Below are 20,001 nucleotides of genomic sequence, written 5' to 3'. Positions count from 1 at the left end.
ATCGTTCGTGCGTCGTTGAAAGACCGTATCGTCCAAGTGCCGAGAGGTCGAGTAGTTTAGTCAGCACAATATTTTATTCTAGCGGTGATAAAGTCGGCTGTTAAAGGGTTCAACGTAAGAAAGTTTAAATATCAGATAACATCACTGGTCATCGTTTGAGGCACATCTTGTTCCAGCAGAACAGATCTAATGTGTGATAGTGCCAGAACCTCCCGCGCAACGGGCGCTGCTACGCAACGCTGTTATCGTAAACAACAGGTAACGCCTAGAGGCTGTTCGTTAAAAATATAGCTCAAATTCTAAAATTCTCAACATATCCTGGTATTCCCAAAATTTTCCCGTAATCCTGAGAAGTCTAACAAATCAGAGATCTCGGAATAAATCCGGAGATATGGTAACACTACCAAGCACCCGTTGCCATAATAACCTTACTACTGACTAGTGATGGGCGCCTGTGTAAGAAGTCATTGGTCAGGATCAATTTATCGACTAAATCGTAAAATACTGAATACTGTTTGAAGAATAATTCTTTCGAGTGATTTAAACATCTTTTTACTTATTATATTGTATAAACGAAATTACGAAGAACAAACAACAACTATAAAATAATACAAAAATATAACTGAAAGATGATGAATTCAAGTCTTCTAAATTACTTCTTACTAAGTGTCTCGTCTAAAGTGTTATCCGTTTACTGTTTCTTTATCACTCTATCACAATTCCATTTCTAGTTCCAGTTGCAGTGTAGTCAAATTGTCCGTCTGTCAAATAGTGGCTTGCCAAATATTATTGGCGTTGGCAGATAATAAAATAAAAATCGAGTCATGCATTACGTGTGTATGAATAATTAGTTGAATTATTGCTATTGGCACATCACTGCGTAAAATATTTTGCTCTTTGGTGCAAGTCAAGTGATTTTGTTCCGTGTATTTGAATAAATAAAAATACAGTTCTTGTTTTTAGTAGTTTTACAATGACATTTCATGATCTCACTTGAACGTGGTTGCTGAAAATACAATAGATATAGCTGAAGCTAAAAATTGTAATGGAAAGGCTCGGTGGCGACGTCGCAGATATGAGTCGGCGCGCCGGTGATGTTTTGAGGCGTATCAACAGATTTGCCGACGGCCCCATGACAAGAAAGAAAATAGTGCTATTAGTACTTGTTGCTATATTCTTGATCTTATATGTGGGACCTACTCTAATGAGCTGGCTGTACGGATCAGAGAGTGCGAGTGGCCATCAGAATGTATGTCAAAAGCATTTCATGAGTCCTTTCGAGTCTGCTCTACAAGAGTACGACGTGTATCTCAGGCAAGAGTCGTCAGCGTCGCTCCTTTCACTCAGCCACAATTATGTGCCTTATGTCGGGAATGGCTTGTTGGGCATGGCGTTGGAACATGATGCTCACTTGAACATCAAATATGGCAGGACTTTATCTTTGCCTATGTTTTATCACCCGCTGTACATCATAGACGACTACGAAATGAAAGAATTTACAGTAGCTGAATACAAAAAGGGCATTGTTCATAGATTTCAATGTTCAAATTCAGGTTTACATGTATCTTATCAGTATTATGCTCACAGAACAATCCCTTCACTATTTGTGCAAGAGATTTGGGTCAACAATCCGACAAATGCTGCGAAAACTATGAAGCTGACCTCACCAAGAGTGTCTGACTGGCCTACGTCAGTGAAGCAGACTATAAACTTACATCAAGGTGTTGATATGAAGGAGTATGAAGTAGTGACAGGTATGATAGCAATACCAGACAGTGAAAATGTGATTGCTGCCTCTGTAGTGTCCAGGAAGATGAGTAATACAATCCAAGTGGAAGCCAGAGATGGACTAGACATATTAATTCTTACTACAGTTCAATATAGTAAACCAATAAGTAAGGCTGATTATGCAAAACAAAAAGACATTGTGGAGAAAAGAGCTATTGATGAAATGGAAAAGATAATAGCACTAACTGGTGACAGGGCTGCTGTGAGGAAACTCAGAGAAAACCATGCTAGAGTATGGCAAGGACTTTGGTATACAGGATTCTATATTTCAGATTCAAAAGCAGAAGGTATCATTAATGGTGATAGAATCAATGCAACTATTTATGCTATTCTATCTCAAGTCAGAAGCTATGAACATGAAGAGAACATCAAACCTAACACCAAGTCAGATATTATGAGAAGTTTAACTTATTCCGAGGGCTGCTATGAGGGACATTCAACATTGGATGCATTTAACTTGTGGAAACCTTTAAATTCATTGTCAAACCTGAACTCAGTGGCAAGTGTTTGGTTATTAACATTAGAAAAGCAGGGGTGTCACAATCTTCTTAAAGCAGGTGCAAGTGGTGTGAATCAAGCTATGATTTTAAGTTTTGGCAGTTTGCGTTTCAGTAATCAACACTTAGAATATAATATACATCCATCAAAATTGCACAGAGACTTTCTGTTCCGCCGAGTCAACTATGGCAATATGACTCATGTTAATATCAGTGTTATTTTACAAGAGGATAACAAAGCTGCTATATTTGTAGCTCTAGATCGCTCTGACAAAACATACTATGCATGTGATGGAGGATGTTTGGACTCTCCTGTGCAACTGGGGCCTTACAGAAAGTATTTCCCTGTGAAACTGACTGAGCCCCTCACAGCTATACTATACATCACAGCCGATAAACAGCACATGGAAGATCTAAGGCATGCTATACATGTGAGAGAAGTAGTTGAGGCTCCAGCTCATGAGAACCATGTGATAGCACTACACAAACATGGTCACAGTCTAGGAGGCCTCAACCCACTATTCTGGATCTCAATAATAGTTCTAATAGTTGTCTTCCATTTATTCTTGTGCAGGATAATCATGAATGAATTTTGCGACAGTGGTGTGAGTTACAGAAGGTTATACAATAAGCCTTGAAGAGTGGATGCCTTATATAGGTGGCTGCGCCATCTTGTCCATTGCTTGACTGATTTGTACGCTTTCTTGCACAATTGACCAAAAATATAGTTCAATTCCAGCTATAATATGGTATTGTTTACAGCCACTGCCTACTTAGCGTACCTAAAGATGTTAATTATCATAGAAGATTGCAATCTTAATGTGATTGTATTTCATGTAAGTGTGGAGTATAATGTGTTATCTCTTGTCTTTCTATTAAAAATCTCCCTTTGTGCAGCTATCTTAGTAAAACAATAAAGCAGCACACAGAATTATTCATTATTTTATTTCCATTTGTTGTTGAGGCTATAACATGACATATTTTTCTATGACTTGACAATACACATAGATATACATAAATTTTGTATTGTTTCTCAGTAAAAATTGATATCCAAAAAAATGGTTGAATTATAGAATATCCAATCAAGTTATATTTGTTAAAAAGTAATTACTTTCTAGTAATCACATTATGATTTGCAATTGAAAACTTCACAGTTATTTGCACAGGAATACAAAGCTATATTTATGTCAATATAATCACATGTTTTGAGTTTATTTTCGTTTTCTAGTATAAGCAGTATAAAGCACAATGGTTTGTGATCTCTTAGTAAATGTTAAAATGCTGAAAAATTGTGATTTAAAGTGCTCATCTGTGCATAGAGCTAACAAAATGTTTATCACAATATTTATACTGTACCTTTCATAGATTTGTTATCAATATAATAAATAAAAGTCTGATTATATCTCGAGTGCTTGATACGGACTTGTTAAAAGCTTTGAATGCATGTACAGGTTGAATTTATATATATATAATAGTTAAGTGGTGCTTGTAAAAATGTTTATTCAAATGTTCAAGGTTTTAATAATTTTGTAAATTTTCAATATTCAGTTAACCTTGAACTTTGGCTAGTTAAATTTGACCAGATAGTGTATAACTTGTGTTCAACTAATTGACATTCAACAATGTATATTTACCTAAATTATTTGTATATTTTTTAAACTTTGGAAAGACTAGAGCTAAGTTAAATTATTTACTAGAACTTATATTAATTGCTCAGTATTTTTAGGTAATAAATAATAATGTATAATTTGCTGAACACGCGGTTTACAACTTCATCACAAAAAGAGAAAATAAATTCAGCCTGTATTTGTGAAGTGAGTGAAATCTATTTCCATGATAATTTTGTTCTCCATGAATATAATATATACCTAGTTATTTTGTTGATACAATAGTATAATTCCTACTTAGTCATTATTATTACTATAGGTATTTGCAAAGGACTTTGCAAGATATTTATTTAAAAGATCCCTTAACAATGTTAGACTGTACATATTACATTGTGTATGTTTATATATTGTTATAAGATTGTGGTGTATATTTTTGAAATTAAATGCCAAGTTGTATGTTGGCTTTGTTTTTCATTTTGTAAGTATTTAAAAAAAAAAATTGCCCTTCCTATGTGACCTTAAAGGCTCTATGGCCCTGTCGTTACATGCTTTTCTAATATTTTAACTTAGTTGCAGGTTTCATCTTGCAACACTTGTATTTTGGCAATTTGACATGAAATGCTACCCACACAGTATAATGGGTAGCTATTATTTCAGAGTACGTATCTAAAAATATAGTAGTAATAAATGGTGTAATAAAACAACTTCATAAAATTGACTATAAATATATTTACAAAATATAAAATTTCGATTACAAGGCACATTTACTTAAAGACTTACGATATTTACTTGATTATAATCACAACAATTATTTATTCAGAGAGGCACAAATACATATTTGTTTTAGTTGTATGATATCTACATTTTATTGACACAAGTAGTTATATTTTTGGAAATATTCATGGGACACCAAGGAATATAAAAGTGGCATTTCGTGATAGGATCTATTTCACTTCTAAAATTGTTTCAAATTGAACCTTGATAAGTGAAACAGCGCCCAATAGTTTGTCAACTTATGCATACTCTAGCTTTAAACGTGACCATGTCACGCGATACAAACCCATAGAAATTTCCATATAAATATAAGTAGGTACAGTCAGCCGCAGAAAACTATCATTCACTTCGCAAAAGTGTATAATAAAATGGTAATAGACCAGATTGTAAACTACATAAGTAGTTATCTTTAGCTTATTTTATTGGTTTAGTAACATATATAGCTATTCCGCAGCCAACTGTACGTTTTCTAGTATATAGTCCAATGACACGTACCTCCCATACGTCCTTATCAACACGAACAGGACAAACTTTATCGTTTATTTCCAAAAGTAAACATAGGGAAACATTATCGGGGCTTTTGTGCCATTATATTACATTGTTACAACTATAAATACAATACATATAGGTATTATTACATTGTGTACTTTGCTATGACTTAATATCTACAGTTTATGAACTTACCAGCTAAACAAATAACACTGAACAACTTATACTAACGAGGCTGTGGCTTGTGCACACTATGATTAGGCTGTTGACTTAAGTATATAGGTCATGATACCTAACATCGTTCTTGTAATTAACGTAGAAATAGGCAGAAATGATTGCAAAACAATGTGCATAAAAAAGGTTGGTTTCGTGTGAGAATCAAACCCGCGTCCTTTGGCACAATAGGAAAGGGGGCAATCTTTACCGTCGCGCTTTAGGCGTACATACAGTATGTAAATTGGCGCCTAAATCCATTTTCCTATAGAGGTAGGCAGAGATCGAAGAATGCGACTTACTATGATATTAACAAACTTCCCTTGAATCATTCACTTCCATACTTCTCATATAGGACTTTTATTTGAAAAAATAATTGTATATAGTAAAACCGTTAAGGAAACTGATAAGATACATTAAAGCATTAGGTTTTATGAATGTTTCCAAACGCGGCGTGTTTACTTTTTTAGCTAGGTTCATTCACTTTCATTGTTCAAGGCTAGGCAGCACCAAGGCGGTGTTATGCACCAAAGAACACCGATATGAACTTAAATGTTGCGACACAACAAATACTTTACAATAAGTGAATTATGTCAAGCGTACGCGCATAGAATTTCGAGGTTTTTTGTTTCGCAGTACCACTAAATTTGAAACTCGGTGAGTAACAAGTGCAGGTTCGCCTGCCAAATGATCTGCCCTATATATTAGGTATAGAATATACAAAATATCTACCCAATACAATATATCACTGGACATACTAAGTATTAGCTGTCCGTCTGTCTACCTGGCTGTACCTCATGTACCTACCGTAATAGCAGTCGTTTGCAGATGATGCATTTCTGCGCAATGACAAAACCCGAATAAAAATTATTCGTATATTTATACTTGCTAAGCCTTTTTGTCCGATAAAAGTTATGGCATGAAACAAAACTGGTTTCGGTACTGTTATAAATGTGTCCTATGGTTTAGAATGTGCCTCTGTAAGTACAATCAGCTGGCGTATTGAATATACTCGTGATTGTACTAGAAACACATTTATTAGCAGTAATTTATAGTCAAGTGACAACTGCAGGTCTTATTTATTAGGTATAACTGAATTCAGGATCACATGAGTGACTAAATGATGACGATTCAATACAAATATACAATTGCTTTTTATGAGTTCTTATTGTGACTATTACCTAAAAACGTATTTACTCTTGAATTACACTTTTCAATGCCGAATTACAAATCGCAATAGAAGAATGTTTAAAATCTACCCCACTTAGTATGAAACCTACAACATTCGACAAATAATTAAATTTAAAAATATCATTATAAAACGTTTTTTTACGAACAAAAGCAGACAAACTGACTAAAGGACCAGGAATACAACTGCGCACCGCCTATTTTATCGCATATTTTGCATCAAAAGTTCATAAAATACCGTAAAACGGGGTGAATAGAATTCGCGGGGTGAATAGAAAAAAAATCAGGAAAGTTTTCAAGGCTAATATTTGAGTACTTCTCGTTGAAGAATTTTGTTCAAATTTTAAATGATTACACGTCGATATTACTTCTCTGCGGTGTTATAATTGTTTAAATGTTTAAATTGATATTTATACCCAAAAAATTGCTTCAAAGTCTACCGTCCTTGAATGCCTTAATATCGACCCTCAAAACTTTGGATTTAAAGTTGGATTTCTTTTCTAATGAGTTGTTTGAAGTGTTTATCTCTTTAGGTGTATATTAATTTATAAAGATACAATATTGTTAATTGAAGAAACGTTTTTAAATATAAAAAAAAAATATGTTTAAATCATGGAAATAGTAATTTTTTTGTATAAACGGGGTGAATAGAATCGTTTGAAGGGTGAATAGAACTACAGTATGGGGTAAATGGAAACATAGCAGGGTTCAATAGAAACACGTAAGGAGTGAATAGAAACGAGTGAGGGGTCAATAGAGATTAATAAATAGGGTTGTCAAAAACTGTAAACAAAATTAACATAAATAATGAAAAATTAATAGACATTAATCTTCTGAACTTCACAATTATCATTGTATCAAAGTTATAACGGCAAACTACTGCATATAGTATGAAAGTTAGTTAGGTTATCTTGCTATATTTTTTTAGTTAAAGTAATTATCAACGGTTATTTAAATTTTTAAACACACAACCTCCCTTTTCAGTATGTTGGATAAGTCGTCTTTGGCAGCCCTAACAGTTTTTCCATTCACCCCTTTGGTCGTTTCGATTCACCCCTATCGCTGGGTGAATAGAAAATGACCATTTTTTTAAGGAAATATCGTAAAGTTATGCATATTTTTGGACAAATATGGATTTAGCTGTTTCTCCATGGCGCCGGACATGATATAAAAGAACCCGACAATAAAAATAACAAGTTATTCGCAACAAATTTTTAGGACAATGTTGAAAATCGTTTCTATTCACCCCGTTTTACGGTACGGCACGTTTACGCTTTGTTGTAGAACATCATTTCTAATAAGTACCTACACCAGCGCTAATCAGCACTTAAAACATGACCTACTAGTTTCATTCATATATTTTCTAGAAAGCCCTTATCGTAATGTAGACAAGCCTCACGCCCATTAATCCAATGACTAAGCCCCAGATAACTTATCTATTATCTATCAGGATATCGCGGCACTAAATCATTTATTAAAAACATCTACAAGCGTACATTTTAATTTTATTTATAGTCATTGGAGATATATATTATCATCAATATCAATAATTCAAGTTATGAAAAGAATAACGTAGGTACTTGTAACTTCAGCCAATCGCGAACGAGTAGGATATATTTCGCCTTGTCTCTTTCACTCATATAATATGACATGAGAAAGAACTGTCAAATTTCACAACTGGCAAACAATGAAATACAACACTATAATAGTAGATTCACCTTTCTAAAATGGTATTTGTTCATTGCTGTGTTAAGACGTCATTATTTTCTAAACTCGAATAACATTGACTATGTACACAAAAACATATTGTCGACCAATTGCAAATAATTAATTTAATAATTTACTTAGCAATGAGGGCCAAAGAGTGCCCAAAACTTTAACAATTTGGCACAATTGATATAACATTTTATTTTTCTACATAGCCATAACAATCTACTATATATCTACTAAACTGTAGATTCAAAACTAAACTGTTGATAGTCTATTGAAAACGATATTTGGACATTCAATAAACGGTTATGTGAAGATATTACCTACGCTTATGAATCGTTAGTGCGAAGAATACCTTAAACTAAGTGTGTACAGTAAAAAAAAACATTTATTAAACTAAAATAAAGGTACGTTATAGAATGGTCTGGTATAATATTTGAACTGTATTCGTTATTATACTAAAATACACTCAGTTAGTTAGTTCACAAACGCATTGTACATTTTCGAGACGATGATGCAAGTTGTAATGAAATAGAAAAATACAGGGACTTTTTTAAAATAAAAATCATCATGAAGAGAACGGCTTAATGAATAATAAATCTCAGGACTGAGACTACTAATAAGAAGTAATAAATGAAATACTAATGGCTGCAGAAGTAGCGCCATCTACATTCAAATATGAGCCGTCCTTTCTATGAAACAAGCCAAAACAAAAGTATCTTTTGAAGTTGAAATTAAAACATGCTGGTCGAACATCTGATTGAAAAAACTAACATTTTTAGACTTCAGGACCAGTTAATTTCCTCACAGTCCGTAAATAAGTATTATCAAAGATTTAAGCGTATGCAGACATTCCTAAATATACACATACGAACATCGTACATGGAACAAAGATACATAAGACTTCATATTTATTACCTTTGTGCGTCAAACACATAAAAAATGTTATTAAAATATAATATATTGAACAACATCTACACAGATCTTATTTTATTATTACAACTAGATTTTCGTAAAAAGCGTAAGCATTATTTTAACTTTTACGATGACTGTCTTTAACAACAGATCGAGTTAATTTTTGGTTGAAAAAAAACATAATTTTGAACACAACATGATCTTAAAAATAATAATATAAAAAATATAATAAAAGTATTTTGAAATATTTTTGTGAACAAATATTAATAATATCTTAGTTACTGAACGTATATAAAAATTTCGTCGCAAAATAAAAATGAGAGAGATCATGTTTTACAACGAAAAAGTAAAAAAAGCGACATTTAATTAAACTATAATATGATAATAATGATTAAAATACAAAAACATTTATTTATCCTAATATTTATAGAGTATTCACACGGGGTGTTTTTCAACTCACATACTAAAGTATGCACAATTTTATGTAAAGGAGCATAGAAAATACAGATATTCGCGAAAAATAAGTACACCGTGTGAATACATCCATTAGTCCGGCAACTTAGTAGAGAGTCTTGTTTGCAAGATTCGCGGGTGGTAAAGGTATACAACATTTTAGTACATCTATGAAACGGCTTATGCAGCTGACGGTGGCCTGACACAGCCACTTTATTTTGGATATAATAGAATCATTAATAATAATCTACATAAATCGTGCATGACAAGGCTCTCTACTAAGTTACCGAACTTTTAATTTTCTTCATAAAAAATAAGGCACATTTTTATACTCGATGCTTCATAATATTTTATGTTAAGGCACCGATGTCTATTTACATGTTAGGAACTAAGAGTTTATTAATTGTTTCCAACAACTACATATACAAACACTCAGTTTATGTATATCGACAATGAAGTACCAATACCTCTTAACTACAAAATCACCATTTTACAGGAGGAGAAAAAAACGTAAACACGTTTGCCGCTGTAGTTAGGAGATTTTGGCATCAAAAATTTCGTTAAGTAATTTAGAAGCTTTTTACACTTGAATTTAGGATGTAATGTCAGCAGGTCTTGCTAAATGAATGCATACATTGACTTAGCAGCTATTTCTATTAGCATTTTCTCTCAAAACTATCAACATATTTAGTTAGGTGTCTTGACGAGTAAACGCAAAATGCAATTTTATGTCCAACGCATTAAAAATCAAAAATCGACAAAATGACAGTTAGGAGGTATTGGCACTTCATCGTCGATATTTATATTAACGGTTTAATATCTCATTATTGTGATAAAATATGTCCGAAATTGTTTCCAACATTATGGTATATTGGTATATTAATATCAAAAATCAGTGTTTTCTTTTGTTTGGTTTAATATCTGAATATCATAATATCATTACATTGTTAAGAGCTAGTTTCACAGCTCGGGCTAAGTGCCGGAAAACCTAACCGCCGGCAAATGTATGAAAAGATCGATCATTATTAGTTGTTTAAGCTGTTTATAAGCTGGTACTGTCTCTTTAATAGACTTTCAAAAATTGCAAAGTTTACACCGATATTATTTATAGCTAAAATATTCTTCATATAGTAAAATTTAGCTTCTCAGCGACTATATTGGTGGAAAAACGTCATAAGTGTATAATCTGTAATGATACGGCGTTGATTTTAATTCATTGAACGTTATTACGCGTGACGTTTTGATAAGATTAAGAAATACATTGTACTACACTCTTTCATAACAATTTGTAACTAGTTTATTGCACTGGAACAAGTTAACTTTGATTTTCAACTTACAGTTCATATTATTACGGTTCAAATTTACTCAAATCGGTTTGCGTTTTGATTGCTTTAGTATAATTTTGTTTCTAACGTTAAAAACGTCAATATAGTTCCGTGTAGTATCTAAAATATACTTCAAACAGTTCCTTTTTCTCCATAAAGATATACTTTTTATAGCACATAAAACGCAGTTTTGCGTATTTAGATATCCTGAAATATCCGTAGTATCTCGATATACTTTAGTTCTGAATATAGTCCTTATTTTATGTTACAGATGTTACTGCATAGTACACCCGCTGTTCTTTTTTTACTTCATAAACTTCATGTAACTACTTTCAAAGGAGCGATAAATAAACGACGAATTGCTCTCCCTCTTTATAAAATCACTCACCTTTTTAAAATTTCAATTTAAAAACTCTTCAGTATATTATATTTCTAGTTTTTTCAGTTATTGTTCTCAATTGAAGAACGTTTGTCGTAATTAAGGGTATTAATTTCGTTGTGCCAACAACTTCGTTTTCGCCGTGGTGGGCTCGTGGCCTTATAATTTATTAACTAATTTGTATTGTCATATCATCACCTAATTGTACAGTAGATTTTAATTATATGTACCTGAAAGAAAAAAGATGTATTTAGAAACAAATCTTAAATTGAGTAGTTACGGCGATAGTGGCTCTAAAAATATATTTCTAATTCAATGAATACTAAAGTAACAAATTAAAGTCAAGTTGCACTAAGTGAAGATTAAAAGAGATTTTAATAATATAATTTTATGACGAGTATAGGTATAAGCTTTAAGAAACTTAAACTGTCATTACATCATTACAAAAATGAATATATGAAAAAATATAAAATAATAATAAAAATGAATATATATGGAAATTTTCCACCATTTTCCTCTTACACATAGCAATATGAGTAATAGTGGTATTACTCATATTGCTATGTGTATACTACTATATTCAATATCACTTTACTCATAACAGTAAGCAGTACTAAAAAAATAATGAAATGAGTCATCTTAAATAAAACTTTGTAAAACCTAAACCTACTCACTCAAAGCTCTTCATAGAAGGCGACCCTGGTCTTCGTGGAGCCCTGCTTGAGCCGCCTGAGCGTGGAGTACTTGTTGTCTCCGGCCCTGGTCTGCTCCTCGTGCAGCCGGTCTAACGTCGCAGTAGACTGGTCTACTCGCAGCACAGAGAACTCGCAGCGTAACTCGTCTAACTGCTGCTGTAGGTGCTTTGATTTCGCTAGGTATTCCACTCTGCAATTAGATTTTTTTGTTTTATTATGTGCTTGTGTTATTAAGTATGTGATTGTAGCGTATACGTACGAGGTAGTGCACGCTCTAATATGTATAAAACTGATGGAAAAGGCACTTATAGTAACGAATTTGAGGAAAGTTTGGTTATTCTGTTAAATAATATTTTCCATAAAAAGGAGAGAAGTCCTTTTTACGGGAAGAATTGTGTAAATTGCAAGATAAACGGCTTTTTGGGATAAATACCTGAAATAATTAATATAATACGGGACATCAGCCTTAAAATCTATTCTATCTTTGCTTGCTACTGCTTCGATTATAATTTTTTTGACTCTATTATAAAAATAGCTTACCGTTCTTTTTCAATTTCTAGTGATAATCTATGTATATGTGGGTCGGAGTCATCAGGCACAAGTTGGTATGAGTTGAGCTCGGGCTCCGTGACCGGCGTGTTGCCGTTCTGCAGGACTTCGCCCCCCAGCTCCGCTGGTAACGAACACGTGGACGGGAACAGACTGGACGGGACTGTTGATGACTGTGGAGGAAAGATTAGAAATGGTTAATTGAAGTTTGAAGAACCTTATGTAAGTTGCTATAAGCCTTTATTAAGACAGCAATTTTAAGTGTAGGCTTAGTTTTGTAAACCTATGTGACGGCTTTCAAAGTACACGTGTACGTGCACGTGTAAAGCAATAAAGCTATAAAGTTAAACTACAGTAACAGCTAATCTGTACAGTATAATCTTTTTTAATAGTATAGAAATAAAATGAAGTGAACAATTTTCAAAGTAGGGAAAGATCTTTGAAAATCTAATTTAATCTCGAGAAGAAAAAAAAATTTTATGACTATTTTATAGAAAACAAAAATGTTCCTTTCAATGCTTAACTTTCAATGTAAAACATTTACTTACCGGTGGTAAAGATCCAGTGGAAGTCCTACTGAGGAAGTTGAGTAGTTTCTCCTTGGCTTGTTTCTCAGCCATCCTGGCGGACACCAGCTCGGCCTTGAGGCGCTCGGCCTCGGCCGCTCTCTTCTCTGACTCCTCCACCAAGCGGGCTGTGAGGTACTCCGCTTCGCGGGTCTTGCGCTCTAAGTGCACCTGGGAAATGCTTAAACTGTTAGTAATAGCTAAAATATCGACTAGTTTTTCTAGCTGAAGGGGTCATTTTTTGTAAAAAAAATTCGTATGACCTAACTAATACTTACCTAGTCCTTATGTAATGCGCGTGAGTATGCCTCTGTCGTTTAATCAAGTCGAGTTGGCAAAAGTTTTAATTTCAGCTTATTGCTAAAAACATTTAAGGAGTCAGTGAGCGCTGCGAGTCGCAACATCAACTAACTTAATAGCCAATCTTAATTTTACATACAGTGCCATTATCTATTCTTCAAGAAGTAAAAAAGAGAGTATATTTATCCAAAATACCTTTTCTTCTTCAGTCTTGATGGCAGACAGTCTCAGGCGCGCGTTCTCTCGCTCGGCGTCAGCCGCCTTCTGCGCCAGCAGCGAGGCCTCCTCCTCCGCCACGCGACCCTTCTCCGCTAACAGTTCCGCCGTCTCTTCTGAACGACGCTGTATAAAGTAGAGGGCGTTAGTACGTTAGTATGACGCTTTTGAATGTATCTGATATTGTTACTTTGTACTTAGAGATAACGCTATCTAGTAAAAAAAGATGTTACATGTATAACAGTTCATATTAACCTTTATAGATTTAGTATTAAATATTGCGTTCCCGAAGACATTATTTACGTAGCACACAGAATGCTTCGGATTTTCTTATAATGTCTCACATATTGAGTTAACTAACACGTGTGCATGCGTACACAAGATTGTGCGTGTACGCAAATAGACGTACGTTAGGCGTAATATAAGAGAAAACTTTATGATAACGTTTTATAAAAACAATATAGACAAGAAACGGCACAAGTAAGTGTAGACGCACCAGCGCCTCGTTGGCCAGGCGTATCTCCTCCTGGTACTGTCGCAGGCGCTGCTCCATGGCCTGCCGCTCGCGCTCCGCCGCCTCGCGCAGCTGCTTCTCGCGGGACAGCTTGTTGCGCTCGATCTGACGACGCTACACCACGCACCACATGATAAGTACATTAGATAAAATATAACATAAAAAAAATTACCCATTACCGTCCCACTGAAAGAGGCATTTCCTCCCAGAGTGAGTAAGGAGTCGGGTCTTAAGGCCACCACGCTGGTCAAATGCGGATTGTGGACTTTATATTCCTTCAAGGACTGTGTTAAAGATTTTTTGCATGCAAGGTTTCATCACGATATTTTCCTTTACCGTTGAAACATATAATATGACAAATATTTCTAATACACACATAACTTCTAAAAGTCAATGGTATGTTCCCTCGGGTTTAAAGTGTTGATCACTTGCTTGGGAGGTGCATACTTAGACCAGTATATTCCGAAAATTAATCTATAGGTCAACAGCTTAGAATGTAAAATGTTGTAATGGTTACCTGTTTCTCTTCTTTGGCCTGTGCCTTCATTTGCTGTACTTCCATAGTGTCGGGCTTGCGTCTGCGCATGTACAGGTCGTGGTTACCGATACACAAGTCTAGTATCTGAAATACACAATTACTATTTAGTTAATACATATTTTAAATGGGTGAAATAGTCCATACTGTTAGTGGTTAAATAGAAACTTATAATGGCATTCGAATATGACTTTGAGCTTATTTTCAAATGAGTGATAAACTACACCCAGTCAAGATATCAAAACGGGAAAAGACGTATTCAAAATAAAAACTATTTTTTATAAATTTAATATTATTATAGAAGTCTTTAGTAGCCTTAATCATTAGCAACAAATTATTAACATTTTCATAATCTTCTTCAAAACTTTAATTATCTCTTACTACAGTAATAATAGAAAAAACATACTAAACAACCTTCTTACCAACTTATTCATGCCTTTAGGCGAGAAGAATATAAAGTTATTGGTGGTTTTCTCAACGAATTTGATGACAAACTTCTTATCGTCGAAGCTGATGTGTTTGATCTCGGACCAGGGGAACGTGGTCTTGGGCGTCAGCTTGTTGTCCTTCTCATATATGTTGAGACCTAGCGCCGTCACGCCCAAGTACAGGTCGGTGTCTTTCTTGTTCTGGAAAAGAGAATATTAAATATAACAGCAGTTTACTTAAGTTTTCTTGGCTATTTGCTAACTGCCTCTGTGGCGCATTGGCGATTGTGTATTCGACAGCCGCGCAAGAGGTCTCGAGTTCGAATCGTCGTCGGGCTAAAAAGTATTTTCTGAGTTTTTCTGTTAGGAATTTCTCATAGCTTGTACGGAGTAAGGAAGTTAAGGTTATAGACCTCCGTGCCTCGGAGATCACGTAAAGTTATTTAAGGTAAAATTGGTCATGAGTCGTCGTGTACTGTGCACACACTTTGACACTTTAAAGTCCTGCACAGTAGGCTGGTTTAAATGAAACTAGCCGCCGTAGGCGAATATCAGCCACGAGGACATTATTACATTAGGCTATTTACTAATAAAATACACGATTTATTAGAAATTTGTTACTTATGTTGACTTACTTTGATAGCGAAGTAATTAACACCATACATGTCTAAATCCTGTGCTATTTTCAGATATTCCATTTCAGCCTCGTCACGTGACATGCCTTTGTGGTCAGCGTACCTGAAAACCAATAAAAAATACAGTAAATCTAGAATTATAATAGAAAAAAATATAAACTATGAAGAATCATGAACACTCGCATGAGTAAATGAATGCGTGCACGTACACGCTCGTATACGTGCTTTTATGTCAAGTAAAAATAATTCCTTTTGTTAATCTGAAATAATTCTACTTTTCTACCTTTAAAACTAAAATATTCCAATTTATATTACATTATTTCTCAACAAGACTGAGAACAAGGTAGGAATATGGTCCGGAGTAAGTTGGTCCGGCAATAAGTTGGTCCCCTATTACACGGAACTAACATAGTAAACAGTGAAATTTAGAGTATTACATACACTTCTACCTACATTCTTGGGTATAACACACATGATATTATGTACTTAACTGTATATATACGTATGAAAGTATGAACAACAATGACATGGATATACAATGAACATCAGGTCGTATGCTCACAAGCTAGCGTCAGAGTTTGTAGCCACCTCGCATTTCACATCAATTTGGGTCACGTACCATATCTTGATACGGTCCTCCCACATCTCGGGCGTCATCTGGTACTGGTCGATGACCCGCTGAGGCAGCAGGTCTTCGCTTGCCAACATGCCTGGCTTGTATGCGCTTTCGTCGTAATCGCCGTACTGAAAATAAATAATATTGTTAGATACAGTAATGAACATTTAAGAGACGGTTAAAAAATATTCTATTGTTTCATAAAAATTGGTTAAGAATAATAGTCTGCATCTTCAGTCAACTTTTCAGTATGTTTCAGCAAATTCAAATTATGAGTTAGAATTTGTTCGTCTGGCAACTCTTTACCGGTACGCCCTGGCGCCTTTCATCGATGACGAATATTTTAAGCCTGATCCGAATAGAGCTCTTATAAAGTGTTATTTGAATCGAGATAAAATATTGTAAAAAACAATTTGGCGTTTAAGAAGAAAGGTCAAATTTCACGCTAATACTTGTCAACTTGCCTTGGCCCGTAAGGCGATTGAATTAAATAAACAATGAATTATAGAAAGCTATTATATCTTTAAAATATCTTATACATCAGTAGTACAGATAAAAATCGCTATTTACATATTTCACATCATCGACTACCTTCTACAACAACATATCCAAACAAAATCTACATTTTTTTCTAGTAAAGAAATCTTACCTTAGCCTGTACAGCATAGCTAGCCAACAGCACGGAGGCCTCAGGCGGGCAGTATATATCCATGCTGAGTATCGCCTGTTTCACCTGAAGGAACAGCAGGTGCTGCGTCACCTCCTGTATCAGCTCCTCCGCCACATCTTCTGGGTACAACTTGCAGAGCAGCATGAATGGCGTCCCAGGCATTTGGGAGACGCATTGATCTTGGACTGTGGAGATTTATGATGTGATGCTTATGATGTTATTAAAGAAGGAAAGTTCCAGAATGGTTTTCTCATCTCTACGTATATATTGCTTCATTCTATTTATATTATAAGTGTGAAAGTTTGTAAGTATTGATAGATATGTTTGTTACTCTTTCGCGAAAAACTACTAGACCGATTTTTATGATATTTTGTATATAACTGGTAGCTTGTAAACTTATATTGTTACATTCTTGTTCCTCCTAAAATTTTAAAATTTCATACTATAAAACTATCAATTCCTGAATAGTGTTTGAATGCTAAAAACATATCATAATTAAGTACCAACTCCGTTTTTCCATTTCTTTAAAAAAATTGTTATGCACATACCAACATCAACACAAATTAAATGTGTAACAAATTCCTCAAAAGGTATGTGGAACATGCAAATCATTTGTTGGACTATTGACACCTATAATAATGAGATTCTTCACTCCTATTGTATTATTATGCACATATTATACTCTATATATGAGCAGAATTAATTCACTACGCATTCCATTCTATTATATAAGAGAGCTATTGAAAGAATTAGTAGTACTATAATTTTAATCTGTAGTAAAACGGCATGTAATTTAGCTCAAGTTTATTTATAATAAATTAATTTTTTTCTGGTGAAGTTATAAGGAAATAAATTCATTATGTAGTAATACTTAAATATAATTTTATATGAAGTCGTGAATTAAAGCTAAATGTTGAGTCACACAGTTTTATTGTGAACAAGCCTCCTTCCGCGACTTCGTCTGTGTGAAACAGTATTGGTACAAAATATCCTATGTAATCTAGGTTATAGACTATCTGAGTATCAGAAAATTACAAATTACCTTAAAATCCGTTTAGTAGTTATTTTGAAAAGAGACACATCTATCCTCACTAATTTGATATTTATAATATTAGTAACACTTTTATTAACGAAAATATCAATTAAGGATATACTTAGTAAATGTACTGAGCTTTTCCAGAATTTTACTTAATTTGAAATAAAATAAAGCAATTAAATTGGCATAGAATTGGCAACAAATCATTTCTGTAACCAAAAGCATTAACTGAAACTACATTAGGGTGATGACCTGGCAAATTACAGTCATACAATTAACATAAATAACAATTACTTATTCATTCTCACATTCCAATGTTAAATGAATATGTATATAAGTTTATTTACCTCTCTTATCCAACTTCAGCCAACTTATGAAGTGTTTTGTGTCTTCAAACTGCAACCCAAAGAACCATGTTTCTCTTAAACCGATTGTCCTGCATACTAAGTCGAAAAGATCTCTTCCAGTTGCCCGCCACTGTAAAAACACATTTAACAATTAACATACACCCATGCATACGTTAGAACACATAATATATCCTCCTGATTGTTATTTGGCTACACCAGCCAGTTACATTGACATTGGCCAACAGTGCAGGTCTTAGACATGACCAGTGAGAGTTCAGGTGCAGGACTGATAGCTTTATGTGCTTTGCAGAGACCATACGACTTACAAACTACTTTTGCTTCAATCTCGTCTCCACATCTTGTCATACAGATTATGGGTTACAAGTAATACACACCTGACCTTTGAGAACACCAGACACTAGCAGATCAGGAAGGAAACTAGGAGGCTTATGCTATCTTTTGCATGGTAACAAAGTGATTCATAGCTTGTATTTAAAGAGTATGAATCAACCTTTTCTGAGTAATTTTTCCTTTACTGTTTAAACACTCCATTCATTTTTATAAATAAAATACCAAATTCACAATTTCACATCATTAGCATGTGTCCAAAAACTATAATAAAGGGTTCGTATTATCATATATTTTATTTGCCACATAACAAAGTGTTTACCAACAATAGTGTAAACATTGTTATCAGTAGAGTTCACTTGTTATCAAATGTCAAACCACACAGTACTGACCGACCATCCTGTGTTCAATATAGCATTTATTACAGTTAAGAATGTTAAGTAGTTTATGCATTGCATTGTTGCACTTTAAAAAGTAAATTTAAAAAAGTATCTTGTCAATCTGTCAAATCACATATTGAGGTGAATTCTATAAATAAATTGTATACAGATTATTACAACATTTGCCTTTGATAACAGTGATAATCCAGCTGATAAAACATTAAAATTATCTGTGCTCCAATTAATCGTAAATAACAATGTACACAATACATGCACGACGCAAGCATCGAACGCGCAACAAGTACCCACCGCAAACTATACCTAAATAGAAAATGATGACTAAACAAGGCCTCAATTATCACAACTATGTATTATTAGGGTAATTCACGAGTGCTGCGGTTGACGGTGACTCACGCCGGGCTCGGAGTCAGCCTCACAACGCGCTTACACACCAAATTACATACAATAAACAATAACATTGATAAGTATATGTAATATAACATTTGTCAAAATTCTCACCTCAAGGTTAAATTCCAGTTCAGCGTCTAGCGTACATACTTTAACTGGGAACGACTTCGACGCCTTTTTTCTCCTAAATTGAGGCATTATCTTTATATCATAGCTTGATCACCTCATCAGATCACGACACACAATAGGTTAGGATATTTCTAATGCGAATAATACAATTACTAAACGATGTTTGGCGTTTACGTAATGTGCAATCGAACGAGGAATGCGTACAATTTCACATTGCGTACTATTTCCAGCAATTATTATTTACAAACAAGAAAAACGTCAATGAAACAAGTAAAGCGAAGGTGAATGAAG

At 34.1% G+C, this 20,001-nt stretch overlaps 2 protein-coding genes across 2 annotated transcripts; one reads left to right on the top strand and one right to left on the bottom strand.

Moving 5' to 3' along the window:
- The first annotated feature begins 814 nt into the window (after positions 1-814).
- Positions 815-4,353, top strand: LOC142981563 (uncharacterized protein KIAA2013 homolog). The gene has a single exon (XM_076127565.1). The coding sequence runs from the start codon at positions 1,046-1,048 to the stop codon at positions 2,921-2,923; it is 1,878 nt and encodes a 625-aa protein (XP_075983680.1). The 5' UTR covers positions 815-1,045; the 3' UTR covers positions 2,924-4,353.
- A 248-nt stretch (positions 4,354-4,601) lies between these two features.
- Positions 4,602-19,985, bottom strand: Mer (ezrin/radixin/moesin family protein merlin). Its single transcript, XM_076127430.1, has 13 exons — positions 19,693-19,985; positions 18,446-18,575; positions 17,042-17,247; positions 16,396-16,520; positions 15,777-15,879; positions 15,136-15,342; positions 14,696-14,800; positions 14,161-14,292; positions 13,644-13,790; positions 13,131-13,319; positions 12,574-12,755; positions 12,013-12,223; positions 4,602-11,568 (listed from the first exon to the last, which is right to left on the bottom strand). Exons 1-12 carry the CDS (start codon positions 19,777-19,779, stop codon positions 12,013-12,015), a joined length of 1,824 nt encoding a protein of 607 aa, XP_075983545.1. The 5' UTR covers positions 19,780-19,985; the 3' UTR covers positions 4,602-11,568.
- Positions 19,986-20,001: the final 16 nt, after the last annotated feature.

This window comes from Anticarsia gemmatalis, chromosome 20 (assembly GCF_050436995.1).
Source record: "Anticarsia gemmatalis isolate Benzon Research Colony breed Stoneville strain chromosome 20, ilAntGemm2 primary, whole genome shotgun sequence".
Lineage (NCBI taxonomy): Eukaryota > Metazoa > Arthropoda > Insecta > Lepidoptera > Erebidae > Anticarsia > Anticarsia gemmatalis.
Note: the sequence above shows the minus strand (reverse complement) of the source record. Positions and strands in the feature narration are given on the sequence as shown.

What these genes read in the sequence shown, in the direction of transcription:
- LOC142981563 (XM_076127565.1), top strand. Translation starts at nt 1,046, where the DNA reads ATGGAAAGGCTCGGTGGCGACGTCGCAGATATGAGTCGGCGCGCCGGT.
- Mer (XM_076127430.1), bottom strand. Translation starts at nt 19,779, where the DNA reads ATGCCTCAATTTAGGAGAAAAAAGGCGTCGAAGTCGTTCCCAGTTAAA. An exon ending in GCCTGGCCAACGAGGCGCTG is followed by an intron (nt 13,791 to 14,160) that starts GTGCGTCTACAC and finishes TACTTTATACAG; the next exon opens with CGTCGTTCAGAAGAGACGGC. An exon ending in CTAGAAATTGAAAAAGAACG is followed by an intron (nt 12,224 to 12,573) that starts GTAAGCTATTTT and finishes ATCTAATTGCAG; the next exon opens with AGTGGAATACCTAGCGAAAT.